The sequence below is a fragment of the Nasonia vitripennis genome, chromosome 2 (genome assembly GCF_009193385.2).
Source record: "Nasonia vitripennis strain AsymCx chromosome 2, Nvit_psr_1.1, whole genome shotgun sequence".
In the NCBI taxonomy this organism is placed as follows: Eukaryota; Metazoa; Arthropoda; class Insecta; order Hymenoptera; family Pteromalidae; genus Nasonia; species Nasonia vitripennis.
This window is the reverse complement of record NC_045758.1, coordinates 29,470,636-29,489,728: the sequence shown is the minus strand read 5'-3', so window position 1 is coordinate 29,489,728 and position 19,093 is coordinate 29,470,636. Positions and strand designations below refer to the sequence as shown.

The 19,093-nt window shown below is 44.0% G+C and overlaps 1 protein-coding gene and 1 long non-coding RNA gene across 12 annotated transcripts in view; one reads left to right on the top strand and one right to left on the bottom strand.

Moving 5' to 3' along the window:
- LOC100120714 (four and a half LIM domains protein 2) overlaps window positions 1–19,093 on the top strand; it is a 100,577-nt gene that overhangs the window by 28,639 nt on the left and 52,845 nt on the right. For 4 of the 11 annotated variants that reach the window (XM_031925025.2, XM_032597284.1, XM_032597285.1 and 1 more), the window contains one exon: window positions 525–610. In XM_031925025.2, coding sequence (XP_031780885.1) covers window positions 525–610 — 86 coding nt within the window. Of the gene's footprint in view, window positions 1–524; window positions 611–5,243; window positions 5,434–7,442; window positions 8,818–14,762; window positions 14,884–16,851; window positions 17,093–19,093 lie in introns of those variants that run through there. The other 7 variants (XM_032597281.1, XM_032597280.1, XM_016981980.2 and 4 more) reach the window with 7 other exon arrangements.
- LOC116416414 lies at window positions 13,964–15,534 on the bottom strand. Its single transcript, XR_004226849.1, has 3 exons — window positions 15,208–15,534; window positions 14,975–15,130; window positions 13,964–14,538 (listed from the first exon to the last, which is right to left on the bottom strand). It is a non-coding gene; the product is annotated as an uncharacterized LOC116416414 (long non-coding RNA).

Below are 19,093 nucleotides of genomic sequence, written 5' to 3'. Positions count from 1 at the left end.
TGGCTGCTTATACGAGCGGTGTGCTTGAACTTTTGTAAAAATCTAAAGTTTATAGTAGCCTATATATATATATATATATATATATATATATATATATATACGTTGCGCAATTCTAATCAATATGCTGGATTATAGGAGTATAAGCTAGGAAAACGAAGTATAATAAAACTTCGACGCAGTGAAGTAACGCGCGCGAATGACAAAACGAAATTGCGTATTATACGCCACACATAGTATACAATGTGTATTAAAACACGCGTTGCCGGCGTAATTAAAATTCCTGATAGACCGTTAAGAGCAAATTTATACAAACCATTACAAACCGGCGCGTTACCTAATAATTCGAAATCTACGAGCGGTTAAAAATAACTTGGCGTTCGATTTGCAGTGCAACGTACCCATGCGACACAACGTTTGCATAATTCGTCTTTGACACACGCACACACGCACACACACGCACACGCACACACGCACACTCGATACAGGACGAACAAGCGCATTTACAGGTCTGGTGATTGTTCCAGGGTGTTCACATCACCGACGTCGAAGAGGGCCAGCCTTGCTTGCAGTGCGGCGAGACGTGCTCCGGATTTCTGCCGCACATTTGGAGGTAAGTGCGCACCGAGCGTGACGCTTTTTTTTTACTTTTTAATCGAACGCCGCCGTTACCCAATTGCATCGAAGATTGAGAAAGTTCGGTGTATAGATAGATATACTTAGATTTTAATTAATTAAACAAGCTACCAGTAGGTTGGAATATTTTTTATGCGAATTAACCAAACCACCGAAGACTACCCCGGTATATTCCCGTTTAAAAATAAACCCAACTCTCTTGGCAGTCAAAAAAGCCGGAGGAAACGAGAGAGGAGTGTTATAGAAGAGCGGAGGAACGAAAATTGCGAAAAAACAAAGTGGAAAGGATGAGGCGGAAAAGGGTGGCGCCGAACTAAATGCTTCCGTGAACATAACGGAGTCGCTTCTTTCGCTATGGCTTTGAGACGCTCTCTTCCTGTGATCGGTTTCCTCTTTTTTCAATTTTTCGTTCTTCCTGCTGTTCTCTCTCTCTCTCTCTATCTATCTCTCTCGGGATTATTAGCTTCGAGAGTCGCCTCGAATTGTACCGGTGTCTTGTCGATTTATGATTTATGACACGGCACGACCGTTAGCCAATGTTTCAAGTGGTTTGTTCGCAAAAAATCAAGTGGTTTAATTACATTTGTATATTTTTGTTTTCTTTAACGGAACGATTTTTTAAAACGACTTAATAAGCTTGATTAGTATCATTATAGGAGAGAACATACGGCGTTCGTTTGATGTATGGGCTAAATCGGTATGCATAAACATTCGCGTTCGTTTCTGCTGTTCGCTCATGCGTTTTGCTACGGTTTTCATTCCGATCGTGAAAGTGAGAAAGCCGCGTGACTATACAACATTTAATACTCGGATTAGAGCTCTGCTGCTACTTTTAAATTGTCTCTACATAAAGCCGTATAGGAAGCTTGATTAAAAAGTTAATCCGCTCGGTTATGATACTTAACTTTTACGCTCGTTTGCAATAGCGTTATTTATGAGCGGCAGATTTCTAAATAATATCCTCACAAGGAAATACGCGATCCTAATCAGTTTTGAAAGCTTATAGTATAATACAAATATAATAAAAAAATTCAAATCAAACAAGACTAAAAAAATGAGAACATCACGAATATTTAACAATCTTGGCGAATAATCCTCCGGTGCAGTGTGTACCACTTGACACGAAAACCTCCATACATAATAGCCTATTAAGCGGCCGACTCTGCGGGTCTACAAGGGAGAAATCGCCTCCGGGTAATTGCGCTATCTCTCGGCGTGACTTAATAAGCTGCGCTGCTATATATACCTATACGCTAATGATGAATCAATTGTCGCTCCGTCGATGCGTTGTACACCGCTGCAGCTCTATCCGATCGAAGTCGTGGCGCAGCACTTACGCATCGGCTCTACTACACGTGCAATCTTTTGTTGACTTCCTGGAGTCGTGTCGGCGTAATTGCCATCGCTTGGGAACAGTTTATTATTATTATTTTTTTTCCTATACCTACGGGATTTGTTTGGGAAGCGCCGACGCTTTTTAGATCTTAATTAACCGTTACTTAATTGAGATTTCGCTGGATAATCAAGATTTTAATCGCTTATATAATTGAATTTAAAATCTATACTTAAAGTAGAGCGAGAATCGAGTAATCGAAAGTACACAAGATCCCAATTAGCCTAACGAATCTCTGAACAACGACTCCGTTAATTCATTCTGCGATCCAGCATTGGCCGACTAACTATACCGTCCGAAACGATTCGAGAAAGCCATCGATTGTTTTATTTCAGACGAAAAAAAGCCGACACTTCCTCGTCTCTCGTTTTGGCGCGGGACATCAAACGCGATGCTGGAAGGAGAAAGAGAGAAGTCATTGAATGGGAACGAGAACAAAGACATCAAAGCCTAGATCTAGAGCTTGCATGTGGGAGAAAGAGAGAGAGACTCTAACCCGGGTGTTCGACAGCGAGCTCGTAAACTAGCCTCTCGTAAATTGGACCCGAGTTTGCCGGATGTGCGTCTCTCTCTCTCTCTCTCTTCTTCGGCGAGTATAGTGCATTTCGTCGAGGAATGTCCGCTGTTATTTCTAAAGTTTCTTAAAAACTATTTTTTTTCGTAATGTCGCGTAATTAATATTCTAATACAATCTCGCTAGAAAAATAGCCGCCGCCCACTCGTCGCGTATGACGGAGCGAAGGAAAAATCTAATTAAACAACGCTGAGCTCCAGCAGCAAGAAAATTAGTCTCTCGTGACACGCCGATGTCGAACCTTTATCTATACCCACACACACACATACTTCTTCTATATTTATATCCATTTCTCGTATCGTCCTCTCCTTATCCACGTCAATTTCACTCCGCACACTCCCTTTCTCCTGTCTCTCGGAAATCTTTTCCGTCTTCTTTCATATCCCCTTGTCTCTCGTCGGTAGCACGTGCTGCTCGCGCGCATTTATTTATAGTTTCAGAGCGAGAAGCGCCTGTATGTGTGTAGCGCCGCCCGTGAGTCTAAACTCACCGCGTCGGTGCAGATAGATCAAAAGGCGTGTAGTATAGTCGATCGGTTCGTTCGGCGCTGCTGTACGACGATATCAGATTTATAAAGAGCCGCGGAGAGATATCAGTCCGAAAATAAGTCGGGGAAACAAAGTTGAGCTTGAGAGAGACGGATATGCAAGTACGAGAGAGGAGGATTGTTTGAAGTTTTATTTCGAGGATCGGATATTTGCGCTTGTGAATAAACCCGAAAATGTTTGAATTTTAAACGCGAGGAAATTCGCCGGTGAAAAGTAGACTAATAAACAAATTTAGAGACAAAACCTCACACGGCTCTATGTAAATCCTGCGCCATAACACTAACCTGCGGTGATTTACGCGAGCAAATCCTCGCCGCGTAGCTTCACCACATGCATTACACCGCATCGCTCGAAGAGAAACGAGGGCTTCAGCCGAAGAGTTTGTCTTCCGCGTTTATAAGCGCAGAAAAGTTTCGAGATTTATTGCGCTTGGGCGAAATAGCTGACGCTGACCGCGGGACGGTCTTATAATAATTTTCCCCGCGACAAAATATACGCGTCTTCGCCGTGTGTATCGCATGTGTGTATCGACGTTTTCGGATTTATCGGAGAGATATGATTTTCGCGTGTGACGGATCGAGCTTCGTGGAGTTTGGATCGGTGAGATATTGTAAGGGGCCGCGGTTGTGGGGGTATTATGCAGGATTAATTGCTCGGAGCGAGATTGATGAGGCGGAGTGAATTATTCCAGATGACCTTTGAAAGGGGGATGTACGTTTTTAATTTATTTGGTTTTAGTCCATAAATTTGTGTGCCTGTGTGTGTGTGTGCGTGTGTGTGTGTGTGTGTGTTACCGATATTGCGCAAGCATGTCCTCACGGAGACTCGATCGAGTTGGAGAACCTCGCGTACAGTTGCATTTCTCGTCGGATACGTGACCGGCTGCTCACTTGCCGCAACGACGTTATTATTGTCACGACTTTTCTCACATAAATTACGCTCACAGCCCACGACCGATCGGTAGGCGGCTGTGCCTCCGATTGTAGATCGATTACTTCCTCTCCTATCCGAACCTACATCGTTGCTTTATAACTCAATCTTATGATAAAAAAAAGGAAAATCCACCGCAAGAACCCGGCGTAAGAGGTCAATTATCACGACTGCGTACTTTTACTTTCCCGCAAGAGCTCTCGTGCGCGCGCGTATACCTACTCTCGCGTGTGTTATTGCTCTCTCGTTTGTTGTTATTGCAGCTCTAGCTCTCTCGCGCGAGAATGTAAGTGAGTCTGTACTTGATTATGCTATAAAAGATCGCGAGAGATCGCCGAGTGGTTTATGCGATTTTGAGTGCGATGCGCGTTTATTACACACGACGCATAGCCTTCCGCCGCGTGTTATAAGCCGCTAATAATCGAATTTACGAGTTATAATTTCGCAAACAGTTCTTTCGCGCGCTGAGAATTGAATTTTAAAAGCTGCGAGATTAGCGTTCGGGAGTAGATCGTTAAGCGAGTTTGATGAGGTGATTTTCGCGCGGGTGAAGGTTTATTTTGCGGGATATTGGATAATACGCTCGTACGCCTATGGAGTATAATTTAATCGACTCGAATACCGCGAATACACCCGAGGGTTTAAAATAGTGCGCGAGATCGTGGAGTTACGAGTAGGCGTGAGATATAGAGCCGTAGATAAAGCGTTTTATTACACAGGATGCGGTCGATTCGTTCTGTTAGTTTTGGCTAATAAAGTAGAGGCGACGAGTAATGAAAATACAATTATCCAGTTACTCATAAATCCGAGCCTTTATATAAGTGCGGGATTCGATAATATTTATACCGACGAGCGATGCGTTGGCTTCTAATTGACGCAAGCGAATCGCGTAACTCGTGCACTAACAATTTCATCGAATAACTACACCCCATAAACCATCCGAAGCCACACATATCGAATAATCCCCTCGACCTGCCGCCTTCTCAACTGTCCCTTTCTGCGCGTGCTCTCTCTCTCTCTCTCTCTCTCTCTCTCTCTCTCTCTCTCTCTCTCTCTCTCTCTCTCTCTCTCTCTCTCTCTCTCTCTCTCTATTTCTGTGATACATTCGCGAAGGGGCGTCGCGCACGCACGCGAAAACCCGCGAAGAGTCGCCGGCTGGCAGTCACTACACAGCCGGCGGCGCGGGCTATTTCGAACGGACGCGACGACGTTCGCTGCGAATCGGCATGAATGGCGACGCGTCGTAAGGCGCGTATGTGGCTATCCGCGCAGTTTGATAGTGCGTTTTGTTGACGTTGTACCGGTTCTGTGAAAGGATTATTGTGCCGAGGAGTTGCTGTGGTGATGCGTGAAATGTAAATGTGATTGGTTTTGTGTAGTCTAAGCTGTTTTAGATATGTATCATGTATGTAGTGTAGTTAGATTGTTTGGGTGCACTATTTTTTTTTAATTTAATTTTTTTTCGCTCGTAGATCAGCTTCGCATTATAGTTATATATAAAAGTCTTAACCGCTGTACTATAGAGTTCAAGTTCACTGTACGCTATTAATAATAGTAATTATCTTAACTCGTCAGTCATCGCAAAAATTAAATTATTCTTAGAACCTATAAATACGTCCTCGTCTATTTTCTCTCCTAAGCTCGGCGACGCGCTTCATTTCAGAGAGTGTAATATAGCAATAATTGATCCTCCAAAAAGGCCGTAATTAGTCACCCCACTGCCTGACGTTTTGACGGAAAACGCACGAGTTTGATGGATGAAATCTCGCGATTAAGACGACATTATCCTACGAGTCGCGCCTTGCCGAAATTGTATTATACATCCAATGCGGAAATTCGAGGGCTAACTCGTTATGTCGGCGCTGACAGTAACGAAGAGAAACTTTTAGCCGTGACGGTGTATAGTTTCGGGCGCTTATACTGCGTTTTCTTACGAGACATTGTTAGACGTTTAAGTGCGATAATTTCAAGTCTGGGCGCGCAGTTGAAAGATTAGAAAAGGATTTACCGCGATGCGCTAATTTAGGGCTAGATATATGAATAAGAGAATTTAATTTTTAATTAAGCTGATCTTGGATAGAAAATAGCGGAAGATAAGATCTTTCGTAAAAATTGAACGTCTATCTTGTTAATATTGATTTATAACTAACTATCTACATACACATCGCGGACTTTTACAAACATATGACTTGTCAGATAAGAACGTCTCTTTCGTCGCGAGAAAAATTGCTCATGCGATATGCAGATTCCGAGTGATCTATGCGGTCAATGAAATTATTTCAGTTGGCGCATGACAAAGTTGGGCCTAACTACGTCCCCCTGGAATTTACGACCATACCTGAAAATGTATTACCTCTCTAAACTTCTCAGGTATAAAGACTATTTAGCGTCGAGACGAATGACTCGTCTGCAAATTCCCAACTTTCGGCGCCGTCCAGGTAGAAGTCGGACCCTATGCGATGTGCTCCACCCTTTAAGGGGGCGAAGAGCCCCCGTATCGACGGTCGGTATATACGCATTCACATGATTTACGAGATCCGCACGAAGGAAGAAAATAAAATTTTAAGAGCTCACCGCTACAGAAATATACTCCAAAAACAAATCATTGACCCTTCCAAGGAAGCGCATCGCACAGCCGCCCTAAAAATACCGAACTGCGCGCGTATACGCGAGAGCGCGCAGCCTTAAAAACATACTTTATCGATCGCTTCTTCAAATCCCTCTCGGCGAAAAAGAAGAAGCGGCGGTCTGCAGAAAATAATCGCGCGCTCGAGAGTGAAACAGGGTTAAAAAAGCCGTAAATTCGCCGACGCACGACAAACTCGCGCTGACACACTTTTGCCGCGCGCGCACGTGAGACTCGGATAAATTATTATTTATTCCCGCGGAGCGAAAATTCCGACGAGAAGGAGAAGAAGAAGACTGGAGATTCTCATTTTCTGGCGTATAACAGTGGGTTTCCTCCGGGAGTTTGAATAATTATAAAGGCGACGCAGAGGGACTTGTGTTATAAAAGATTCTAAGAAAAAATGATTGTTTTAAAGGCAGTAGGCGATGCGTTTGTTCTTCGAACAAAGCCAGTTTTGCAAAAAGCTCGCTGTGTTCGAACGTTTCAATTTTATTTTCGATATTTACTTTTAATACAGAGAAAAGGCATTTGTACAAGTAGATCCGCGTGTATACACAGCGCAGACTTTATAAACGAGTGCACGTGCTCAACAGCATATTTACCGGTGTGCGATTTCGCGCCAACAGCACACGACGACAGCTTATATGCGAATCACGTGTGTGCCCGGGCGCTATATGGGACGTCTTTCGGTATGATGGTGCGGCTCTGAGGTTGTTCGAAAGAGTTTTAAGGGCGATTTTTGCAGACGAGTCTCTCTGTCGCTCAGAATAGCTAGGGGTAAAACGCAATTTAATTTAATTAACTCTAAAAATAGCTCATCGGGGCTGACGATGACATTAGCTCGCGCATTATGGATCGAACGATCTGCGGAATCGCGCTCTCACTTCCTACAGTCGGGGCCGTGTCACGGGCGCGTTCTCAGGACTCACTTTCAATGTCAACAATTCCGCCCTCGCTTTCACCTTATCGCTCTCCATCCTTCTTTCACTTTCATTCTGTTTCTGTTCTTCTCCCCCCTCGCCGTATCGCTCTTTTATCTTCTCCCCCGTTCTCGAGTTTTATTGGGCTCTCTATCTTGATGGTCTAGCGCTGCTAATAATTTTATAATAAGCTTTATATACGGAGAGGGGATGATCGATGGCGAGAGAAGTGCTAAAAGGTTTCTCATTTATCAGGTATTATACCGGAACTTCCCTTTCTTCTGTCTCTTAATTGGAAGAAAATTAATTAAAGGGTATCTTAGATAAAAAATCTCCGCAAAAAACCAACCGCACTCGAGACGCACTCCGCACACTTGTACTCCCTCGAACAAAAAAAAGCGATCCCCTCTAGCTAAACGTCTCTTTCGCAAGGCTACAAACACACACACACACACACACACACGCACACACACAAGCATACATACATGTGACTCAAAACGACTCGCTCGTATACACACATATGCCTCCTCTAACTCGCTCGGCGCGCAGCGCTGCATCTCATGAGCTCCTTTTCCTCGCGGCTGTCGTCGCGCGCGCGCGCGCGACGGAAAACAAAGCAGAGCCAACACAGACTCGCTTAGGGTCGGACGCGCGCACGTGTGAGCCGCGGCAGCAGCTGACTTCCTCAAACGAGACTCGTCGAGCTGACGGCCCGGACGCGCTTTTTCGACGTAAAGGAGGAGAGAGGGTATACGAGAGAAAAAAAGACGAAGAAAGAGAGATACGAGAGCTTGCGGATGGAGATTTAGTGCTACGCGGAGCGGAGAAGAGCGAGGAGGTCGTGCTGTGTTGTGATTGTGTTTGTGTGCAGGTTTTTTGATTCGATCGGGTGTGGGGACGTTGCTTGACAAATTAAATATGCAAAGTTTTTAACTGCACTGTGACGAAGAAAGACTGCGTAATTTTTTTTTTCAGAGAATATTCGAATCTAAAAGCGCGCGAGCCGGCGCGAGAAGGTTGAGTTAACACAAGTGCAACGAATTTTACAGTAGGGCAATAAAAGCTTCGACCTTGGGGAGATATGAGTGATAATGCGTAGGATTTGCGCGAAGATTGCGAAGAAGACGCGTTTATTGTCCCGAGCTTTTTATCGGCCGAGCGATGCTCTGCCCTGAGGTCGACGATTCATGGTAATAAATAATGATTCATGGTAATAAATAATGATTCATATGTGTGGTTTTTTTAATTTACTTGGATTTATTATTAATTTTAACTGTTAAATCTCTGCGCTTTTCTGTTTGTTTTATAACAAAATCGCGCAGGCTACATTATACTTCAATAGGATCTTACATCTAAATATCATGGCTTTCTTTATATATCTACTCACTATCCGCTAAGAAATTACAGAAAATATGTCGATTATATTATTCTAGTTTACGCACATACCGCTAATTAGCGCGACAAAATGCTCAGCGAGGTGTGCCTTGTTTACAACGCTTTGTTCGATTTTTCATCGACGTTTAACAGCGGCGGCGTATATACAATTAAAAAAACAAAAACAAATAAAGACACTCCGTATCTCGAACAGCTGATATAGTCCGCGCGAAGTTTACAAATCGTCCTCAAAAATAAAGCGAATAAAATTGAAAAAAATAGACACGACGACTGCATAAGTAATCGCGCGTACGCTGCTCTCCCGAGAGCCATACAAGATTACCCGTCGAATGATTCATTCCGCCGCTTGAAACCATGATCGGATTCCCCGACACGATATGCTGCTGCACTTGTTCCAGCACAGGCCTCGGCAAATTGCGCGAAAATTAACCTCCTTTGCCAAGGCACGTACGCGCGGCATTTGTTAGTGCGTTACACAGAGACGACGAGTAGCCATTTTTCAGGTACGTACGTCTGCGAGACGCGATTATGCGCAGAAGTTTTTGCGCTGATGTATATAGGTATAATGTATTCCGCTCGCCTTTATCGCGGCGAATGAATTTCTATGGACGACGAGTCGCGGGAGTCGAGTGAAAAATGCTTAATCTTAATGAATTACTCCGCGAGCGGTGTTGCAAAATGTAAAAGATGCATTGAGTGCGCCGACTGAGGCTGGCCTGTGCTCGCAGGCAGTCGTAAAGAGACTTTTTACGTTTGATCGAAGTTACGGTCTTTTTTTAAATTCGATGATTTTTTAGTCCGGTTTTCAGAAAATTGGAGTTTAATAAAGGTTCTCAAGATTATTTAAAATTTATCGAACGAAAAACTACAGAAAATAACTTAAAATAAAAAATTTCGGCCTAAATTTTTCAAAAACTTCAAACATCGTAAAAGTCGCTTCTATAAATACGCGTGAAACCCCGTATTACCCAATCAGCGCACTAAACTGTCTCGTCTAAGAGGATCTAATCGTCGCGTCTTTATATAAATCGATACGAGGTGAAGGCATAATAGCCATCGTTCCGCGGCCGCAAGAGTTTGTCAAGTGAGAATATAAACGAACTGGACCTCGTATAGGAATGCGCTGTAATAATGCAAACAAGAGTAGCTCTCTTGCATACGCGTGCGAATAGTTGGCAGTGGGTCGTTTCGTCTGCAGCCTCGTGTTTCCCGAATTCCTCGATGCCATTGAGAGATCGCAAGCGCAGAGAAGTGCACGCGGCTGCTGACGTCGGCCCGACATTACCAGTGTAAACATTGGGTTTCGCGAAATATTTGGGGGTATAGGTGAGCTTGTTGGGTTTGTTATTAAGAAATATTTCGAGTGTTTGGATAAAATTTGAAAAATGTAAAGTACTTAGCTGGAGTGCTTATAAGAATAATCTACAATTGAAAATAATATCTAAAAATCGAAATTAACAAATTGTACTTATCGTTATTGGTCCCGCGATTCAAACGGCGTGTACGAACTCCGCCGTCGTTACAATTTATGAAAATACGATACAAATAATCTTATTTGATAATATTAAAACGATCAAAGTACTTATCTAGTTCGTAGTGCTGCGGTTGAAACTGCTGCATCCGTGAACTAGGCTGCTCTGACGATTCATCTCCACTGTGTCTCCTTTATGAACCTGAAACAAACAAAAAAATTCCCGAAAAAACATTTGTACACTACGATACACTTGAAACGGCTCGTTATTTCACGCCGTGTAATGGATCACTTAGTCACGATCGCGTCATTTTTCCGTTGTACGGTTAGCACGGTGAAATAATAGCCTACTTAAGTCACGTATATAAACGTGACCCAAGTACGCATTTAGATCACACCCAGTGCCAGTTTATCGTTGATTTGTTCATTCACTTCTTCTTTAACTTGTCCATTAACTGGTCCGTTAACTTCACCATTAACTTGACCATTAACTTGTTCGTTAGATTGTCCTGACGATTCTGAATCACTTGACGCCGCCGACGTTCCACTTTCTTCTTCTTCCTTATACCGCCTGGCCCATCTCTTCTTTAACCCCACATGAATAACTTCAGGAGCACAGATTTTCACGGGCGTTTTCGTAACTTTAATCTTCATTCTAAGGTACTTTTTCTTCACTTGTACAGGTTTAGCGGGCGCAGGAGGAGCCGGGTCCGGATGTTTCATGGTATTCCATTCCCTATAAATTGCCTCTCGATTCACGTACTTTTTCGCGTTTTCGCGGGTCTGACGGCGAGTCTTCGGCTTCTGGGCTTCCGAGCCCGCAGCGATGCTGTTGCTTTTTGCATTGCGATTGGCTTGGCTGGTGCTTTTCTTCTTCGATGCCATGATATTCGACTATACTACGAGAACTGTCTTTACTCGGAGACGATCTGTGCGGAACTGATGGCGTACGCGTTGACGCTGGGCCTTGTGCGGTGGCGGCGCCCCCTATACCGAGTTCGGAGTACTATACCCCCTCCATGCCGCGAAGTGCGATTTGGTGAGCCGCGATAGGTGCAGTCGTTTCCCCCCACCATGGCAAGTGACATGCGCATAAGGAAGCTCGTTTTACTACCTGGCCGGCTAAGACAAGGCGCTTAAGCGGGGGAGGGGCATTTCTTCAAGTTGTTTACTGCGGGGTTTTGCTTCTTGCAGGGCGTATACGCCCTTTGACAGCCCAACGTAAGCCGTTTTGCGACTGCTCATTAGAAGTGGCGCCATGTTGCCGTCTCTTGATTATTCTAACGCGTCATACGAAAATTAAGTTATCAAACAACAAATGTTTGTTAGTTAATTCACCGATAAGCAACAGCCAAACTTTTATGCATAACAATTCTAAATATTTAATCACCGCAAATCCACCTCAGCAAAGCTTCTCACAAACCCAAGCTGCAACAAACGCATACTACCCACCAAAAAATCCACATCCGTTCCCACATCCAACTCCACTCCTGTCACGGACTCTCCCTCGTCACAGCACGCGCGCGCTCAATTTATGATTTTTATCGGCTTGTCGCGATCTTGCGAAAGCCCGACGAGCGGCGCGTGCATATGGAAAGACTCGGCAAAGAAGAGGCAGAAGAAGAGAATGAAAAAAAGAGAGGCGCGCGAGTAGTGTGTGTTTTATGGGTGTGGGTCACGGGTGTCGTGCACCCACGCCTGTGCTGCTCGCCTGAGGTCACCTCGTCGCAGCACATAGGCTCTGCATATAGCCTAGATGACTGGCTAATCGCACGTGTATTAAGTCGAGAGGAGGTGAGAGAGTCGACGCGTGGCGCGAGAAATTAGGCGCGAATGTTGATTCGGCGAGTTTGCGCCTCGAGGTCGAGGCTCGCGTTGTTCTGAGGCGTGAAGAGCGAGTTTGATTTTGGAATAGAGGTTTCTTTTTTGAAGGATTTTTTTCGCACTTAAAAGTCCGCAATCGTAATGTAAATAGAGATGAATCAGAGCATCGGAGTTAGCAATCAAACCTTTGCTGACAAAATTATACGTGTGTAACTTCAAAATTTTTAAATGATATCATCGCAGACTGAAATGCAAACTACAATAATAAGATAAACTCATGTACGTATGAATTATTTCGATTCAAATGCCAAAACAAACACGATGGCATTCTTATGCAATGTGTAATTTGTTGACAAATCTCGCGAAGCGTTCCCGTTAAATGCTCGACGAGCATTTTGATCGCTATCAGCATTACGACACTCGAGCGATTTCAGGTCATCGGATAACCGAACGATAGTGCTGAAAATGCGACACGGATTTCAATAGTACATTACGATACGTGTGACTTAAATGGTTCTTTTTTACACGGCGCCGTGTAAAACTGAACCATTTAAGTCAAGAGTATCGTATTAGTATATTTCGCTATAAGCGCGCAAAAGTTGATTCTACACGAGTGTAGAATCAACTGTTCGCACGTGTATCGAACGTTATTTTTTGATACAGGGGCGGAAAATGTGCTTGAAGGCACGCGGAGCGTGCGTAAAAGTGCATTTTACGCACACTGTATAGATACAAATTTTATAGCACAGACTGCTAAAATCCGCAAGTCTCGCCTCCTCGTGACTTAACGGCGGATTTTAGCCACACTGTGCTATAAACTACTTTTGTTATCCTTCAATTCATTTCATATAGGACGGCAGTACAATTAAAATTTATAACACCCCTATACCTCGCTCAACAGCCCACCCCTCCGATCCCTCCGAAATTCATCAGCAACGTCTCCGGAACTGCCCCCATTCCCCGAAAACAAAAGCTGTCCCAAAGAGCCCCTTTTCCTAACCCTCGTACACGGAAACGGCTTGTTTGCTCGGTATAGCGTAAACACCAGGTCTGTTCGGCTCGATATTGCTTTGTCTTCACGGTTACACGCGTAGCGCACACAATTAACGCCGACGGCGCCGAGAAGCTTTAGGTCTTGAAATTTCCCGCGCCGACGAGAGACGCCAGCCGGCCGTGAGAAGTCTGAAGGAGTATGGCTGCTTAAAGCCGAGATCAAACGTAGTTGGTCAAGTGCTTAATTCAAGGGAGCTAATTTATCACCGCGACTACTTCCAAAGACTTAGCCTCGGAGAAAAACCCAAAAAATAAAGTTATTTAAAAATCCGAAAATTTTCAAGCCGCGATCTCGCATAAGAAAAAGTCGGTCGACTAAGCGGGAGATGAATGTTTTAGTAAATCTGCCGAGGCGCTTGACAAACGATTCTGGACTTCTTAAATCACGCTGCTCACGGGGCAGAAAAATGTTTATTGTAATCTCCTACCGAGGCGGATTAGCCGAATTATTTTTATAGTCACTTGTGCGCAGCGCCATGCGCGCGACGTGCGTCAGTGGGACGAGGGAGTTGGCACGTGTCCGAGCACGACTCGGCGTATAAGTAAGAGGTGTCACGTAGGTATGGCTGAAAAATCGCGCTGACTGTATACTGTACGAAGCGGATGAACGATATAGTCGAGCTTGGAGGTGTATGGAGTTATAGATTTGTTGTAGTTTAGTATTATGAAATTCAACTTTTTTTTGTTAATATTTTTTACTTATATAACTGCTAATTATAACATTTCGATCATATAGACACATTTTACGTCAAGTATAAATATACTTCTGATAATTTTGTTTATCGGCTTACATCTCTTACTCCGCAAAAGCTGAAATACCGATCAATAATTGAGCTGTCTTCTCGGGTAATTCACCAAAGCTATTTGCGCATTTCATTTTCCGACGAATATTGATCTTATAATCCTTTGTCTCTTCTTTATCTCTGCACACCCACGCGATACAAAAGTTAAAGTATATTCATCGCTTATCGGAATTTCGTAGATCCAAGATAACACGATTACAGCTGCATAAATTTTCGAATAAAAATTTTAAAATCACTCCAACGTACTAACAAATCACATAATTACTTGCAATAACTTTTCAAACCGATCATAAAAAAATCCTGAAAACCATCTCCTCTCGAACATTCTAATCGAAGCGCTATCCCATCCTCGGCCAATTTTTCACCTGCAACGTACCAAACCATTAGCGCATCGCACACGTACGCCTCGTTGTAATCGTACAAGCGGGGCGCGGCACGGTGGGAAATCGGCGATAACGCTCTCGCTCTTCGGGTCCTTATACCCACATATACGACTCTCTCTCTCTCTCTCTCTCTCTCTCTCTCTCTCTCTCACTCTCGCGGCTAAGCGTTTCCGGCTGCTCGACGCGACGCGAAGCCGCAGCGCAAAACTCGCTCGGCCTTCCGCGCGATCGTGTGCTGCAGCTCTTCGGTGTCGAGGAATTTACGTCCGTGTACGAGTGAGTAACCGATCGAAAGTGTCAGCGGGTTTGTGTGCTTTGGTTTGGGAGGTGTGTATAGTGAGAAGTGCGGAGAAGAGAGAAAAGAGAGAGAAATTGAGATATCGGCCCGGTTATTGTTCCTTGGAGAACGATTTCTTACCGATCTTTTGCGTTGTTGGATTTTGGAGACAGTCGCGTTGAAGTAAGAGTAGAGCGGTTATCGATTTTGCGAGAAAATGATTTCATATAATCTTTCTAGTTTTTAAGTTGGCAAATCCCTCTCAATTCGACATATTTCACGCCTGGTACCTGTTATCTGTCAGAGAAGATAAACACTTGTTGAATCGGCACTCCGAAAGCTTCTGTTTGCATGTTTATTACATTTATACCAACCCGCCTTATCAGTCATTATGAGATTTCTACTACTATTATTATTATTATAAAAAAAATTCCAAACTAATTTTCATCCTCTCACCGGTATATTTTCTCATTGAAAAATTCAACTGACGCGCCAGTATTTTTAGACGCACAAACAAACGTATTCCATGTATGATCAAGTTAAATGTCAATGTTGTCTATGAGTCACTTTAATTTCGCGTTAATTTTTACACTCACACGTTCGCACGAGGCATCAAGAGATTATAACGAAAACGCGTAGCTTCGAACACTCGCCTTTACGAAAAAATAAAAACTCCGAATCGAGCAAACTCGAAAAACTCATTAGACCCCCTCCACTAATTGCGAAAAAAGAAAAAGCAGCAACGGCATCGCGAGGAAACACGTGAATCCACATACGCTACACTGATGTAAGCATTATTTAAAGTTCCGCGCGCGCGTATCAATCGACGAGGAGAGAAACAAGTCCGCGGAGAGTTTTTGCCACTTTCGGGCGTAAAAAATCGGCGTGATGCAAGCTGCGCGCGACTCGCTTACAAAACTGTCTCTCTTTCGCGGTTATTCGCAAAAGCTCTCTCTCGGTGGTTTGCACAACCGTTTGCATCTCGCGGCGGCGAAATTGCCCTCGCTCAGCCATGCCAATAACGTCTCTCGGCTCTCCGAATTTTCTAACTCTGCCGATCGTAAAATCAGTTACAGTATCCCTCCTTAGAATCCTTCTAGCATCGACGTGCGAACTCTATTTTCGATGTGGGCGATCGAACGTAACGAAAATCGCACTCGGCTCTCGGCTTCTTAGCCGATAAAAGCAAGAACAACTCCAGACAACGCATGACATCATGCGCACGCGCGCGCGCGAAATTGCACGAGTGCGTCGTCGAGATTCCGCCGCGGCGTGTCGCATGAGGCGCTTCTGAAACAGCTGTCTTTCTCTCGCTCGCTCCTTTTCTTGCTTGGAGCGAGAGGCTAAATTTAGAGTATGATCAACCGGTCGTTTGCGCGCTATCGGGACGCGCATAACGGCCCGATAAAAGTTGCGCGCGCTGCGACGCGACGAGTCTCTCTCTCTCTCTCTCTCTTTTCTCTGCGATTCTCAAGGCTCTTTTCTTATTCTTCGTCTCTCTCTCGGTTCCTTGTCACTTCTTTCTCTTTCCCCCTTTATTGTTATGGTGGCTTCCTTGGCTCTCGCGAGTATATCGGCAATGAAATGCGATACTCATCTCAAGGCTTTTATTTATTGCGGTTTGTCGTCGTTTTCGTATTTGTGCATCGCTTCTTTTTTTAATTGAGAACTTAAATAAATATCGAATTTTTAATCGATTTTTTGGAGTTATCGATCGGTATCTTATTTAAAAAAAAATTTAACTCACGTATCTTTCTACGGAACATTTTTCAAAATTTCAAAACCCGCGCAAAAATTTCTCACACGAGGCTTCTCCACAATTCGATAAAAATCTTTTTCAAAACTTTCCAATCACAGCCCCTCCTTCCAGTAGTCTCCGATTCTTTTTTCTTCTCAACAAATTTTACTCCGTCTGTCTACAAACTCAGTCTCTCTCTCTCTCTCTCTCTCTCTCTCTCTCTCTCTCTCTCCCTCTCGCTAATCCTCTCACTCATTATTCGTCTCATTTATATGTGAAGTCGGCTGCTTCCCGAGGAGGAAGTCCGCGTGTGTATATTCCGAGTCGAGCGACGAGACCGTCGAGTCGCAGGACGTCTTCGTCGAGTCAGTCGAAATGTCCTTGAACGTCGTCGAAGCCCAGTGGGAAGAGCTGGCCGGTGCAGCCGGCACCGAGTGGGACACCGTTGAAGTCGACACCGTCGTTTGCTACGAGGCCGCCGGCGACGATCAGCCGAAATGTCGCGCCTGCTATTACACAGGGTGAGTTTACTCAGCCGTTTATTGCCGCTTGTTATCCAAGCTACTCGAGCTCGAGTGTCTCACGCCGGACGATATTTTTATGGCTCTTGTTTACGAGTACACTTGTTGCTATTTGTGCAGATTTTTAGAACAATTTATATTATTTGGCTCGGCTGCGCGTTGAGTGAAGGAACGTGTGTCGGTGACACGAGTCTTACATCTTAATTTTTTTTTGGGTCAAGCTTTCTATAAGTCCATTAGCGCTTATCTAAGGATTCTTCGCAATCGAAGAAAACCTTAGAAGGCGCTCGATAATTCTAATTTCGATTAGACGGAGCAACGTTCGCGCGTCAGGTGAATACAAACTTAAAAAAATTATTGCGCACTGATAAGTCAAACTGGCTCGGCAAATGCGACAGCCCACTAAGCAGCCGCTAAGAGGGCCTGACATCACCGCAGCTCCCCGATACGAGAACTTATCCGTCTAATAACGCTGAATCAAGAGCCGAAGTGCGAAAAAAACATTTGCTCAGCTGCACAAACCTCGTGGACTCGCGTATTTTCGTAAGTCTGTGCAGTGTGCCTGGCCGAAAATTCATCATCTCGTGTAGGCATAAATTATTTTTGGCCGATATATAACACAGGGGGCAGAGCGCGCGTTCACGTCGTCGGATAAACGAGGACAGGCTGTCCCTCGTAATTGGTGCGAGACACCTCCTCTGATGCTCGTCCAATTAGAGACGACGAGTGTAAACAGTATCGGCTCTCGTCCGAATTTCTCGTAAATAGTGATTAGAGCGAGGAGAAGGTCGACTATCAATTATATATAGTGTAGTTAAGGGTCGGCGATTTGCTTGTTTCAAATTTTAATTTTGTTATAGGGTAGAGGCGCTAGTAGTTGACCAGTTTTATTTTAACTTTAATTAAATAAATTTCGATTATTATAGGCAAAATAATTAGTTCGATACAAATCCATAGAACTTGTCTGCCCCATTGAAACTTATTTCATTGCGTAAAAAGATTCAAATTTACTTATTTGAAAGTATAAAAAAGTGTCCGACTACTGGTACATGAACTTTCTGATTAAGACCAGTGGTCGGCCATTATGTGAATGCAAATAGCGGTACTTTTTTTGTTTTATTTCGTCGTATAACCTTTTTTAAATTTTGCAACAGTATCCACTGAACAAATTTTCGATATTACTTTTTTCGTTTAGTCTTTTAAAACTAAATATACAGCTGAAATGGCCGACCACTAAGTGTCCAACGGCTTAAGTGGCCGACTACTAGTGCCTTTACCCTAGTAACATTTTCAGTTATGCAAAGACACGTTTATGAACTTAATCGAGATACTTATTTTGAACAAACAGAATGCATTTTATGTATGTGGGAAGGCATTTCCGCGCTTCCCAAGTCCAGAAGCCAAGCGACGCTTTCCCGTTGCAGATGGCGGCGGGCGAAGCGACGCTTCACCTCCCCCGCACAGCCGGATACGTCACGGGGAAAACCCAAGCCCCGAGTCCCAATCTACCTGAGCCCGCAGGGGCGCAGGGAGGGAGGAACGCCGTCGGCCAAGACCGTCGGTCTGAAATAGGGTCCGACGTAGGCGACGGAGCCGGATGTAATCTTCAGTATAAAACCCTAGACAACTAAGCATTCTTTCCATATACGAACTACAAACTTCTGAGTGTTTCGATTCTCTATGGAAAACCTGTCCATGCAATCCTTCATTCTCACATGTATAACTATGATTCATTAAATATAGCGTTAAAAGTAGGCTGCTTTCAATTGCATCTATAAATTCAATCAAATTGACGAATAGTTCAGAGATGTTAGATCGCCAATAATTGGCAACGACAGCTACGCATATTTTTAGAAGCAAGACCCACAACGTCAGCGAATTCAAACCGAAAGCCTGTTTACATGTCACCTGTCATTTCTAAAATGACTGCCCGCGGTCGAACGCGCGTTTACAATCAGCGCGAAAACGTTCGTTCGGCAATTATAAAAATTAATATTTGTC